General features: G+C 40.6%; 1 protein-coding gene and 1 long non-coding RNA gene across 2 annotated transcripts; both read left to right on the top strand.

Moving 5' to 3' along the window:
* The first annotated feature begins 2,320 nt into the window (after positions 1–2,320).
* On the top strand, positions 2,321–2,824 carry LOC116224974. The gene is made up of 2 exons (XR_004165830.2): positions 2,321–2,512; positions 2,633–2,824. It is a non-coding gene; the product is annotated as an uncharacterized LOC116224974 (long non-coding RNA).
* Positions 2,825–5,009: 2,185 nt separating this feature from the next.
* Positions 5,010–7,442, top strand: LOC116224970 (CD209 antigen-like protein E). The gene is made up of 5 exons (XM_031586104.2): positions 5,010–5,359; positions 5,661–5,732; positions 5,973–6,127; positions 6,495–6,610; positions 7,042–7,442. The coding sequence occupies exons 1-5, from the start codon at positions 5,269–5,271 to the stop codon at positions 7,202–7,204; spliced, it is 597 nt and encodes a 198-aa protein (XP_031441964.1). The 5' UTR covers positions 5,010–5,268; the 3' UTR covers positions 7,205–7,442.
* Positions 7,443–14,465: the final 7,023 nt, after the last annotated feature.

Genomic DNA, 14,465 nt, shown 5'->3' with positions numbered 1-14,465 from the left:
CGAGGGGTAAGTGACTTCAAAAACCATGTGCATGTAGTATAAATCATGATTTAAAATTTTGATATGTGGTCACACATACAATTATTGTCTGTGGAATATCTTTGTAGAATGGTATTGCCATTGGGCGATTCCTGCAAACCATGGAGGATCACTCTTCTCTTAGCCTCCCTCATAATGTGATTAGAAGAGCTTTCCATCACTTCAGCGCATTGAGGGAGTATGATTACTCCTATTCCTGTGTCAGATGCGGCCACAGCCCCCCTATTCTGATTGCGGATGCAAATTGGAAGGTCGTGTTTGATTTGCCAGGTTGGTCAAATGATGGTGTGCTGTACGGTGGTGTGGTGTGGTACGCCCCTCTACAGCCCTACTGGCTTTGCAGTGGCAATGCAACAGCTTTTAGGTGGTGAATGGGCATAATTAGCCTGATTGGGCGACAGTGGTACAGGAGGTAGAGAAGTCGTTTAGTAATCAGAAGGTTGCTAGTTCGATTCCCTGTCGAAGCGTCCTTGAGCAAGCCACTGAACCCCTAATTGCTCCTGATGTGCAGTGTAAATGTAAAATGTGTATACATTGTAAGTCACACATATGTAAGTCGCTTTGGATAAAAGCGTCTGCTAAATGTAAATGATCGTCCACACCTGGGGAGGCCATGCGGTTTGTCCTCAGAAGGAGGCTCGCATTCCCACCATGCGTTTGGTGCTGGTGTTTTGCAGACACCATTTTAGCCACTACTTTCAAGTAATATAGAATTTATGTTGCTGCTCAAGAGCCAAGTCGTAACAATGTGTATACTTTTATCTTCATGCAAGTGTTTTCCCTACAACGTATGCTTTATTGCCATATTCCAGTTCACCTCTTCAAACGTCCAAGCAAAGAAAATATCACCTCACAAGACACAGAGGTTAATGTGCGTGACAGGTGGCAGACACTTGAGAAACGTATTGTGGCCTCAGGATTTTGTTATGGAAAGAATTATAGAAAAGACTATGATGACTACATCTATTACATTACACCTGAAATGTTACTTTAGATTTCTATCCCAAAGGTACCACGGTTGCCAATCCATACACCTGTCCCCTCACATACTCTGCCTTCACTCCATGGGTTGGTGAGAATGTCAGAGTGAGTGATGTTGTCCCGAAGACTGAAGTGCTGAAAGGTTTCGGTCAAAAGGACCAAGCACCCACTTCAGAAACTGCCTCTGCCATAGATGAGGACACCATATTAAAAGTGTTGGAGTCCCATCCAGTGAGTTGGTTTAAATGTTAATGTCATCATTTGCAGTAATACTTCATAGGGGCTGTAAGAACATGTCAAAAGTTGTTTTAAACATGCATTTTTATTCCAACCTAACAGGATTATTGTATTGCCTATGTTCCCTATCGCCAAAGAGGAATGACTTGGTGAAGGCGTGCACTGCCCTTGGGGTCTCTGATACCGGGAGCACTACAGATTTAATAAACAGACTGGAGGAGCTACTGCTGTACAAAGATCTGTACCCAAAAATGTTTGTAAAACTTCAGAAGGCCGGCGGTAAGGCAAAGCAGTAGTTTGATATAGGCCTGCAATATTTATGCATCATTAAAACTACATTCTGCATGACACTGGGAAACGATGTTATTGCATTACAGGGACTCTAAGAATTGTGTAATTCCAATACATTCTTTTTGTCAATTATAGGTGGAGTGTTGCACATGGCTTGCACGCATTCCGTGGTTTATTACCATTATGGTGGCAGGAGTCAGCCCGTGACTATGGGGATGCTCTGCTAAGTTTTAAGCACCCTCCAACAGTTTTCGTATCTGATGTTGCTGGACGTGTTGCAAGGCATGTGAACAACCGTACCAGTCAACGTTTTTTCAGCCGCATGATGGGCGCCTGTGTGCTGTCAATGCAGAGTATGTAACAGCTGCACAGGAAAAACGGCTTCAGGTCCGTTTGCCATGGGTCACAAGTGTTGGCTTCACCTCCCAAACCGTCGGTGCAAATGAGTTCCCCTCCAGTGACCGATTTTCTGCACTGCACCCTGAAACTGGCACAAATGCAAGGTTCTCTTTGTATGATCGCTTCCACCAAAAGAATCAGAAAAGACCAGAGGAGCTGCTCAGGAGCCTGAAGCTGGCCCCTGATTTAGCTGCACTGGTGAACTCCTCAGTAGCTGAACAGCTAAACAGGGAGCTATCGTCTAGCCGATATTACATGTGCCAGATGAAGGAGGACAATTACATGTCCTCCTTACGTCTGTTTTTTCACCTGCACAATGTCAAGGTCAACAAGAGACACACAAAGGCCTTAGAGATACAAGCACATCGGCCCTTGCACATTGGTGTGGATGGGAAATTGAGGTTTCGCGAACAAGGTACTTGTTTTTGCATTGATTATCTATTTATCGTAAATATTCATTGTCTACACTGGAAACAGTTGGACTGATGAAGACATTGTGTTGTCTGCTTATGTAATTGCTGTTTGTGCCTTCCAGGTACTGCTGTACCTGCTGCAACTACAGATGGTAATCTTTTTTTCTGTTGGGTAAACTGTTATTCTGTTGGGGTAAATTGATTTCTGCTTAAAAAACACATTCATAATTCATAATTTTTTGGTTTGTATTTGTGGTTTGTCTGTTGTATAGATACCTCACCCCTCACTCCTGAAATGGTGGTAGGGCAACCCACTCCAGAAGTTGTCAGGAGTTTTGTTCCGGACAAATCTTGGTGGAGCAATATATACACCTGGTGTGTGTGTGTGTGTAATACGTTGTTTTTTTGATAAAGCACTATTTTTTTTATTGTTTCGTCCTGATTAAATGTTCTTATGATAAAAAGTGATTTGTGGTTTTGTTTATATGTAGAGTCAGTCTTATTGACAGAGCCCTCCACCAAGATGTAAGAAAAGCTTTCACAGCATGACATCACCAACTACACCTCCAAAAGACACCAGTTAGCTTGCTAGCAAGCTTTTATCAGTGCAAACTGAGTGTTTGGTGTTTTTTCCATGCCTTTTAGGAAGTGAGCTAACCCAAGCCATGCTCTAGTTTGGTGATACGGGACAGAGCCCTCCGCCAAGATGTAAGAAACGCCAACTATACCTCCAAAAGACACCTGTTTTCATCAGTGCGACCAGGGCGTTTGGTGGGTTTTCAGTGCCTTTTAGGAAGTTAGCTTGCTAGTTTTAGACCCAAACTCCGACTGTTGCTTGAAATGATCTGTTTTCAGATTCTGGTTTAAAAGGCCTGGAGGACAGGATGAGCCAGACAACTGGAAGGAGGAACCGGTGGGGGAAGACTGTGCTTGCTTCGTCAGCACAGGAGAATGGCACGACAACTCCTGTGGGAAAACATACAGATTTGTGTGTGAGACATTAGCCCCTGAATAAGACTCACCGAGTGTTTGAGAAGTGAGAAGTGTTTGCATTGCATTTCCATTGTATTTTGCAAATGGTCTTTGCCACATATTGCAAAATAGATACTTGGATTTCCCCTTTTTTATGTTACACTGTAGTTGTGTGTCTGCTGCTGAACTGATGAAGCAAGCTCTTAACAAAACCAAAATTCACAGGAAGCACATATATGATTAAATGTCAACATGTAAGTTACTTTGGATGAAAGCATCTGCTAAAGAAATACGTATGAAATGACTCAGCTTTGTTTATAATTCTCTTGTTTACATTTCTGTTTTTCATTGCAATGCATGATCAACAATGGCACGTCATGACTTAAGCCCTTGGCCACCAACAACACAACTGTCATGACCATGAGGAGAAGAAATGTCTCCACTTTGTTCATTGTGTTTTCCCATATGGAGACGTAGCACCTCTATCATAGTTAAATCTATCATAATTGTTGGAATACACACACATGATCACGGTGATCATGCGTTGATTAGAACAGGCTCTACCACTGAGTCTGCTGACATGTAAATTGAAGCAACTGATCACATTCATCCTGCATTGATTGCAGATTGATTTTCACAGGATCTCTCTGTGTGTGTGTGTGTGTGTGTGTGTGTGTGTGTGTGTGTGTGTGTGTGTGTGTGTGTGTGTGTGTGTGTGTGTGTGTGTGTGTGAATGTGTGTGTGTGTGTGTGTGTGTGAATGTGTGTGTGTGTGTGTGTGTGTGTGTGTGTGTGTGTGTGTGTGTGTGAATGTGTGTGTGTGAACGTGTGTGTGTGAACGTGTGTGTGTGTGGGTTCAGCGGATTTTGCCTACAGAGGAGACTGGTTTTGTGATCCATGTCATCTGTCACACAGACAGTGTTAAAGGTTTGGGTGCTCTGAAGCTCTATGCCTACGACGTGTGTGTGTGTGTGTGTGTGAAAGGTTTGGGTGCTCTGAAGCTCTATGCCTGTGACAAAATGTCATGTGACATGTTTGGAGACGTCAGTATTTCCTTATAACACCAGGCATCTGCAGAAGTTGATTCTCACTCAGTAAATGAGCTCTTGAGCTGACTCTCAATAGCACACCGGCTAGCTGTGTGATAATGGACCACATCTATGGGAATGTTAGTTTGCCTGAAATGGGGAAGGGGGCAGATTCTCCATATTCTCCTGACTGCCATGAGTCACCACAGTGTAAGTATATTCAGGTAGCACTCATTCATTTGCTTAAAATTACGTATGGGAAAACTGAATGGATTAGCTTTAGCATTTAGAAAATTATTAGTATTTAAACAAACTACTCTTAATAGGTGGCTGAGCATGATTTAAATGCATGATTTATATGCCAAGTGAGGATTAAAATGGAACACACTTTCGGCAAATGTTTCAGACATTATTTGATTAGATTTGATTTTGCTGTTCATTGATCATTCGCTCAAATCATTGCTTCTTTGGCTGAGAACAGATTTGATTTATCTTTCTCCTTCCACAACCACAGATTCTCCAGGTCTGACTGGCAGGAAAGGAAACGTCTCCACATCCAGAGGACTTCTTCTGTTGTCTCTGGCTCTTAGCGTCTGCCTGCTTTTCACTCTGGCTGGTCTTATTACCGTGGCCCACCTCTGTGAGTTTCTGTGCATGTTCACCTGTTAGCGTTCCCTCATAACTCTTTTCTGTCCACTTTTGTCACCTTTGTGACAGTATACTATGATGAGTCTCTCTACATATTCACTCAGGTCCACAGGCTTTCCCACAATGCTTACATATGTACGTAAAGTCTCTGGGTTTACTTTGTTGTTGTTGTTGTTGTTTAGTTTATCTCCTTGGTTCAACTCTATATCTGATCCACAGGTCCACAGGTTTCCCACAATGCTTAAATAAATAATGTAAAGTATGTGTTCTTTGGCAGATTCCAATGCACAGACTAAGCTTGACCTGACAGAAGCACTGCACAAGAGTTTGTCAGCAACCTTGAATACCACTGGTGAGTTTGGCTGGATACTGTAAATGAATGCATTTAATGTAACTAAAATATAGTTACCTATATGAAAGTAGTCTGATTCATATGTGTTCATTTTTCTTCATAATATCTGATAATAGTGTCTTAACACATATAATTGTTCAAGGGCATGGAAAAAAAGAAAATGGACCATACTTTCAGCAAGTGTTTAAGACATTATTTCATGTTTCCCATTTATGTAGAAGCTGAGCTGAACTGAATGTTTTGTCGACTTCTGCAATTTATTTTCGATATTACACTCTCTGACCTTTTTTATTTTTTACAGATTTAACTGCAGGGGTAGAGGAACTGCTTGTCAAGCACAAACATTTGTTGACCCTCCAAATGTCTTTTGATGGTAAGTTTAAAATAGAGATTATGCATTTAGTCAAATGTGAAACAAGCATAGAAAGAACTTTCCACCTCCCCCAGAGAGTTTAAGAAGGGTATTTTTAACGACAATAGCTGACTTATACTTTCATTAAATGCAAACAGCATGGTGTTTGACATTTTGTTACACAGTATTCAAAAGGCTGCATTGGTAAAACATAGTGACAGCACTACCCACTGATCAGTGTTGTCATGTGTGTGTTTGTAGCCACCTCTGGTTGTAGGGTCTGTCCTGATGGGTGGGCTCACAACAGTGGGAAGTGCTACCTCTTCTCCTCCACTGGAAAGACCTGGAGTCAGAGTCGAGATCACTGCATCACATTAGGGGGGCATCTGGCCATTGTGAACAGTCATGAAGAACAGGTGAAGTAAAAGGGTGTTTTTTCCGTTATTGCATGCATTTTGAATATATACCTTTATGCATTATATCAGAACAAATGTTTTAAGTTGTAGATTTAATCACGAACCTAACTTAACTTCATGTATCTCACAAAATAAACTTTCCATAGCATGATTAACATATCAAAGTATCCTTTAGTGAAATTATAGTCTCTCTTTTTTCTTGTTTTTACTAAAGGTTTATTTAAGTAAATTTGATATATTCCTGAATATGTTATTTGAAGTTGGTGCATGTTATTATTTTTGTTTTGTAAAAAAGCATAGAGATTGTTTGGGCTTTTTCATGTAGTTATACCATTTAGGAATAAATATCTGTTATGTTTCCCATTAGAACTTTCTGTCCCAAAGTGCCATTGAGGATTTCTACTGGATGGGACTGAGTGACCTGGTGACAGAGGGACAGTGGATTTGGGTGGACAGCACACCTCTCAGTGAGACTGGAGCAGTGTAAGACATGCCTCATACGTTCTCAACACAACCACATTACACTTACTTATATGTGTCAATAGTCTACATACTGTTCCATGTACAATGATGTAAACATGTAGTGATACATTCAAATGTATAGAATCTGGTTGTGCTGTTGAGCAGTGAATAGAGGCGCTGCTACTGTCCTGCTATTCTCATGGTTACACTTGTAAGCACAGCAAACTTTTGCTTGTCAGTCAGACGCAGCACAAAGACTATGCTGGCTGTAGGTTTGACACAGAACAGCCTCACTGCCATTGCAGATGCAGAATTGTGTTTGTGCTGCTGCCCCTTCTTCAGTGAACTTAGAGACGGACAGATATGTAGTATCACTGTTCATCATCTTCCATACAGAGCATGTCTACATCATGGTGCATTGTGTTTACTCCATCCACCCTGTTTGTTCACAGATTCTGGCTGAAAAGGTCTGATGGACAGGATGAACCAGATAACTGGAAGGGGGCAGACCCTTCTGGTGAGAACTGTGCACTTGTCTCCAAAGTTGTAGACTGGCGTGACAACTCCTGCAAGAATCTGTGGAAATTTGTGTGTGAGACGATAGCCAACGAATGAATTGAATATGCCACTGCTATTTATTCACAACAATTATTTTCATTAAATGTACACAGTTATTGCTACACTATGGTTGTAAGGAACCACTTGTTCCAGAACAACGATGGAACTGGGAGTGGGTGAAGGTTTCTGCGTGTTCGTCTTTCTGCGCTCTGCTGAAATGCAATAGTTTATTAAAGGACCTTATCTTGGTAAACGTAATTAATCTGACTCCACTCCATTTAGGAACTCAGTCTTAGTCCCTGTTCTATAGTGCTACCCTTTACGGTGGATTCAGATGGTTTGAGTTACGTTGACGGATGATGGTGGGCATGTCTGGCACATGGGGTTGTGTTGATAAGGGAGACGTTTATAGTGAGATTGACAGGTAAACAGCCAATCACAACTATAGCAAGCTGTTTACCTTGTGGGCAGTTACCTTGCTAACGTGCTAACATTAGATAGCTGGCTCAGACGTCTCGCAAATCACCTCAGAGGTATTCTTCAGTTACAATGACGTTTTTTTTTTTTACATTGTACGGTGTCTATTTCCTGGTAACTTTATAAAAATCTAAGCAAAAAAAGTCTAACAAACTGCTGACTTCACATAGTAGGCTGCATTGGTAAAACATAGTGACAGCACTACCCACTGACCAGTGATAGAATCTGTATGAGCACGCCAAAGTTGAAGAAGGGACCGGAAGACGAAGTCAGGTTTCTGAAGTTTATTTAGGCGTGGAGACCCCCTCTCAGCTGGTGCTCAGAGAAAGGCCTACCTTACTGTACACTAAGCTGTTCACAATGGCCAGATGCCCCCCTAATGTGATGCAGTGATCTCGACTCTGACTCCAGGTCTTTCCAGTGGAGGAGAAGAGGTAGCACTTCCCACTGTTGTGAGCCCACCCATCAGGACAGACCCTACAACCAGAGGTGGCTACAAACACACATGACAACACTGATCATTGGGTAGTGCTGCCATTATGTTTCACCGATGCAGCCTTTTAAGTACTGTGTAACATCATGTCAAACACCATGTTGTTTGCATTTAATGATAGTCAGCAATTGTGGCTAAAAATACCTTTCTCAAACTTTCTGGGTGAGGTGGAAAGTTATTTTTATGCTTGTTTCACATTTCACTAAATGCATTATCTTTATTTGAAACTTATCAAAAGACATCTGGAGGGTCAACAAATGTTCGTGCTTGACAAGCAGGTCCTCTACCCCTGCAATTAAGTCTATTAAAAGAACATGGCAGTTGGAGAGTGTGACATTGCAGAAGTGGACAAAACTTTCAGTTCAGGTCAACTTCTATCTTTATGGCATGTTATACAAGGTCACTGTCATCCAAATAATAATACAAAAAAGACAGGAAAAGCAGTAGTTTCCAGCAAACTCACCAGTGGTATTCAAGGTTGCTGACAAATTCCTGTGCAGTTTTTCCATCAGATGAAGCTTTGCTTGTTCATTGATATCTACCAAAGTATGCATACAATGCAATCATTTAGGGGTCAGAATCATGCATGCATACCATACTGGAAATCCATGCATTATACATCATAAAGGCACTGGCATATTCAGAATACAGAATTCATTTCTTTCAGAAATGTTGAATTACCTCATCTAATGCATAATCTTTGCTTCCTACAGCTGAAATACAGTAACAAGTATTACAAGATATACATGATAACCTATGAACAGTATTTGTTCCATGTTTAATCTTTAAAAGCCGGTTGCAAGGCTCAAACCTGATGTTACTTACAGAACGTCATATTAAGAGAATAATCCTTCCTGACTGCAGGCGCACTAATATTACCATAGACACGGTCCATTCTGACACTAGTTTAATAATGATTAATGTGCGCTATTGAGAGACGTGTTAGCTTAGCGATCACACACTGAGGAAGACTTCACCTCTACAGACTCTTAGTATCATGAGGAAGTTAAGGAGGGACTGAAACCCTGCTCTTTCACACGTGTCACCAAATCTGCGCATTATTCACACCTTTTTTTTATGTCTTTGTAAACGTCTTCTGAAACCTTATTGTTCAATCATGCAGCTTTTGCACATACAGTATGTCTAGGCTCTTTACTCAGTCAGTTCACATAGCTTTGGAATGAGAACTGGAGATATCACCTTAGTGACTTTGAGAGCTCAGCCTCTTCAACAGAACTGGAGATATCACCTTAGTGACTTAGAGAGCTCAGCCTCTTTAACAAAAAGGCATAATTACCATGATCACAAGAATGTTTAAAGTAAAAAATGTATATGGACATTTGAAGTAAATTGATTGACTACCTTCATCATTATTGACAGGTTGTTATATGATATCTTTCATAACTGAGGCTTTGAGGAGTTCAACCTGGCAAATGTGGATGTAGAAACCATTTCTGCTGTTGACTTAAGAAATTCTGTTGAGGCAGTTATTTTTACTAACACTAGATGGCAGCATGTATCCATATTAAGAAAACAAGTGGAACTATGAGGTCACCTTCTGCCATTGCAAAGACATTTCTTCTACACACCATCATTCTATAGAGAGCTGAATCTTAAGAGATTGCAATTTAAAATATATAGTATCGGGTCTAAAATATTTGGGGAAAATATGGGATATGTTGGCACATGCTCCGCAAACACAGGCCCTTGTATGGTATAAGTATGTCTTAGCAGCACAGGCAAGGGACTGGGTCATAGCTCGTGAAGTCAAAGTGAGTTCTAAAACTACATTGGTCTCTTACAGCAAAAATGTGTCAAAGTGTAAGTCTACCTTCTTCAGAAAGCCTTCTCGATATCATCATCTTAGTACATATGAAGTACATACTTCATGAAATGCTGCATCTTGCAGAAAAATGAAACCATGCAAAGTGTTTGTTCTGGATGGACAAGCTAGATATGAGTGAACAATGTCAAACCAACAATGAGGCAAATTACCTCGCTACTTAGAACAGAAACATTGTCTCATTGTGCATAGACTAAGCATCTTTCCTTGGAGTCTCATGCAGTCCAGTTCATTTCTAGATGAAAGTATCTGATCTTCACCCAGTGCAACCTCATGTGTGTGGGCTTTGGTCAAAGGTGCAAAATCACCAATCACCATCAGCAACTGCAATATCGTTATGGGTGACAGATAAACCTAAAAAAAACAATCTATAATCTACATTGAATGAAGAAAAAAATATTGAATAGTCCTGGCAAAGAACTAAATTATATTCCCAGAAATAGCATTAAAAGAACAGGGACTAAGGCTGAGTTCCTAAATTGAGTGGAGTCGGATTAATTCCATTCACCAAGATAGGGTCCTTTAATAAAATATTGCATTTCAGTTACACAGAAAGACGAACACACATAAACCTTTGTTGGTCTGGAAAGTGGTTCCTTATAACCATAGTGTAGCAATAACTGTGTACATTTAATTAAAAGATTTTTATAAAAGCCTCCATATGTAGCAGCTGAATATTCAATCTAATCCGGTCTAATCAGGCTACCGTCTCACACATAAATTTCCACGGATTCTTGCAGGAGTTGTCAAGCCAGTCTCCATGTTTGGAGAAAAGTGCACAGTTTTCCCCAGAAGGGTCTTCCTCCTTCCAGTTATCTGGTTCACCCTGTCCATCAGAACTTTTCCGCCAGAATCTGAACAAACAGGGTGGATGGAGTAAACACAATGCACCATGATGTAAAGAATGCTCTGTATGGAAGATGATGAACAGTTATACTACATATCTGTCCATCTCTAAGTTCACTCAATTCTGCATCTGCAATGGCAGTAAGGCTGTTCCGTGTCAAACCTACAGCCAGCCTAGTCTTTGTGCTGTGTCTGACTGACCAGCACAAGTTTGTTGTGCTTACAAGTGTAAACATGACAATAGCAGGACAGTAGCAGCGCCTCTATTCACTGCTGAACAGTAAAAACAGATAGTATACATTTGAATGTATCACTGCATGTTTACATCGTTGTACATGAAACAGTATGTAGACTATTGATATTTATAAGTAAGTGTAATGTGGTTGTGTTGAGAACGTATGAATCATGTCTTACACAGCTCCAGTCTCATTTAGAGGTGTGCTGTCCACCCAAATCCACTGTCCCTCTGTCTCCAGGTCATTCAGTCCCATCCAGACTTTCCCAATGGCACTTTGGGATAGAAAATTCTAATGGGAGAGATCACAGATATGTATTCCTAAATGGTATAACTACATGAAAAAGCCCAAACCATCTCTATGCTTTTTTACAAAACAAAAATAATAACATGTACCAACTTAAAAGAACAATGTTTCAGATTTAGTCAAATAAACCTTGTCAAAATAAGAGACTATTCTTTCACTAAAGGATGCTTTGATATGTTAATCACGCTATGGAAAGTTTATTCCAAGTTCGTCTTCAAATCTACAACTTAAAACATTTGATCTGAAAAAATGCATTGGATGCAATAACGAATAAAACACCCTTTTACTTCACCTGTTCCTCTTGACTGGTCACAATGGCCAGATGCCCCCCTAATGTGATGCAGTGATCTCGACTCTGTTTCCAGGTCTTTCTAGTGGAGGAGAAGAGGTAGCACTTCCCACTGTTGTGAGCCCAGCCATCAGGACAGACCCTACAACCAGAGGTGGCTACAAACACACATGATAACACAAAGATCAGTGGCTAGTGCTGTCACCATGTTTTACCGATGCAGCCTGCTGTTTGCATTTAATTAAAGTAGAAGTCAGCTATTGTCATTAAAAATACCCTTCTTAAACTCTCTGGGGGAGGTGGAAAGTTCTTTCTATGCTAGTTTCACATTTGACTAAATGCATCTCTATTTGAAACTTACCATCAAAAGACATTTGGAGGGTCAACAAATGTTCTTGCTTGATAAGCAGGTCCTCTACCCCTGCAATTAAGTCTATAAAAAAAGACCATGGCAGTTGGAGAGTGTGACATTGCAGAAGCGGACAAAACTTTCAGTACACCTTCACAGATGTATTACCACTCTGCTGATATTCAGAAAATTCATAATAATTATGGATCGTTACATTACATATAAAGATGTATTTAACATCTCTTTTGCCATTTATTTAAACGCTTCCTGTAATGTGAAAAACAATTGAGGTGAGGAAGTATGCCAGGCACAGGGGCGACCACACACATGCATGCAGCTGCAACAAGATCGACCACAGGCAAAAATAAACCTCTCTGAGGTGAACAGGCAGAGAAACTCACACCACTGGGTTTGGACAGTCCACCTCAAGAGACTTCACAGTGAATTTTCAGTTCAGTTCACCTTCTATCTTTACGGCATGTTATACAAGGTCACTGTAATAATTAAAAAAATAATAATTAAAAAAAGACAGGAAAAGCAGTAGTGTCCAGCAAACTCACCGGTGTTATTCAAAGTTGCCGACAGGTTCCTGTGCAGCTTTTCCATCAGATGAAGCTTTGCTTGTTCATTGGTATCTACCAAAGTATGCATACAATACAAGCATTTAGGGGTCAGAATCATGCATGTGTTACACTATACCATACAGGAAATCCATGCATTATACGTCATAAAGGCACTGGCATATTCAGAATTCAGAATTAATTTCATTCAGAAATGTTGTATTAATTACGGATCATCACATTACATATGAAGATGTATTTCACATCTCTTTTGACACTTATTTAAACGCTTCCTGTCATGTGAAAAGGAACAAAACTGAATTTGAATGTGAAACTCACAGAGGTGGATCACTGCAGCAAGAGCTGGAAGGGTGAAAAGCAGGCCGAGGCCGAGAGCCAAAGGAAGGAGCACAACCCTTCTGGACTTGGAAACTTCTCCTTCTCCGCCACTGGCACACGGAGGATCTGTGGCCTCAGGGAGCCTGGAGCCAGACACTGTGTGAAATAAAACTCATCAATTAGTACATTAATAATTACATCTTTACCTCATCTAATGAATCATTTTTGCTTCCTACAGCTGAAATACAGTAACAAATTTTACAAGATACATACAATAGCCTATGAACAGTATTTGTACCATGTTTAATCTTTAACAACTGGTTGCAAGAGTCAAATCTGATGTTACTTACTGTCCTTCCTGCCTGCAGGCGCATTCATATTCCCATAGATATGGTCCATTCTGACACTAGTTTAATAATGATTAATGTGCGCTATTGAGAGACGTGTTAGCTTAGCGATCACACACTGAGTGACACTTCACCTCTACAGACTCTTAGTATCATGAGGAAGTTAAGGAGGGACTGAAACCCTGCTCTTTCGCACCTGTCACCACATCAGCGCATTATTCACACCTTTGGTTGAATCTCTTTGTAAACGTCTTCTGAACCTTATTGTTCAATCATGCAGCTTTTGCACATACAGTATGTCTATAGGATCTTTACTCAGTCAGTTCACAAAGCTTCGGAATGGGAACTGGAGATATCACCTTAGTGACTTTGAAAGCTCAGCCTCTTCAACAAAAATGCATGATTACATGATTACTATGATTACAAGAATGTTTAAAGTTAAAAATATATATGGGCATTTGAAGTATATTGATTGACTACCTCCATCTTTATTGACTGAGGTTGTTATTTTTGATATCTTTCATAACTGAGGCTTTAACGAGGTCAACCTGGCAAATGTGGATGTAGAAACCATTTCTGCTAGCCTGACGATGTCATACTCATAATTCTAGTCAGAATATGAGTCTGATATCGCTCCATTGGGCTGTGATTATGGGGCGTGTTTCAACCGAACCAGGAGAAAAAATGCCTCTTCGCTCAATTGGTTACCTCAACCAATCAGAACAACGTAGTATGTGACCAGGGGCAGCTGATACATTACACTTTTACCGGATTCCGTAGGAAGGAAGGCAAAAACATCTTTTCGATTGACAAATGCCTTAATCGCGTTTCTCTGTTCCTCTTTCAAAATGAATGCACTGTCAATGTCTAAATGGACTCGAATCTATACATTTCAGCTCTCCAGCGGCAGCCATGTTTGTTGAAAACGAATTCAACTCGTGTGTTGGTGACGTGGTTGGTTACGTTACTGTTGATCATCTGTCCATCATCGTATAAAGCCCGCCTTAACAATTTGATTGGTACGGCCGATATCGAGCCGCAGATAATTTCTCCTCAATGGAGTAATGCCAGACCGAACTTCCCAACCCAAAAAATTGTGGGCGGGGCTAAGTTCGTCTGGCATCCAGGCTACATTTCTGCTGTTGATTTAAGAAATTCTGTTGAGGCAGTTATTTTTACTAACACTAGATGGCAGCATGTATCCATATTAAGAAAACAAGTGGAACTCTGAGG

This window comes from Clupea harengus, chromosome 19 (genome assembly GCF_900700415.2).
Source record: "Clupea harengus chromosome 19, Ch_v2.0.2, whole genome shotgun sequence".
Lineage (NCBI taxonomy): Eukaryota > Metazoa > Chordata > Actinopteri > Clupeiformes > Clupeidae > Clupea > Clupea harengus.
Note: the sequence above shows the minus strand (reverse complement) of the source record. Positions and strands in the feature narration are given on the sequence as shown.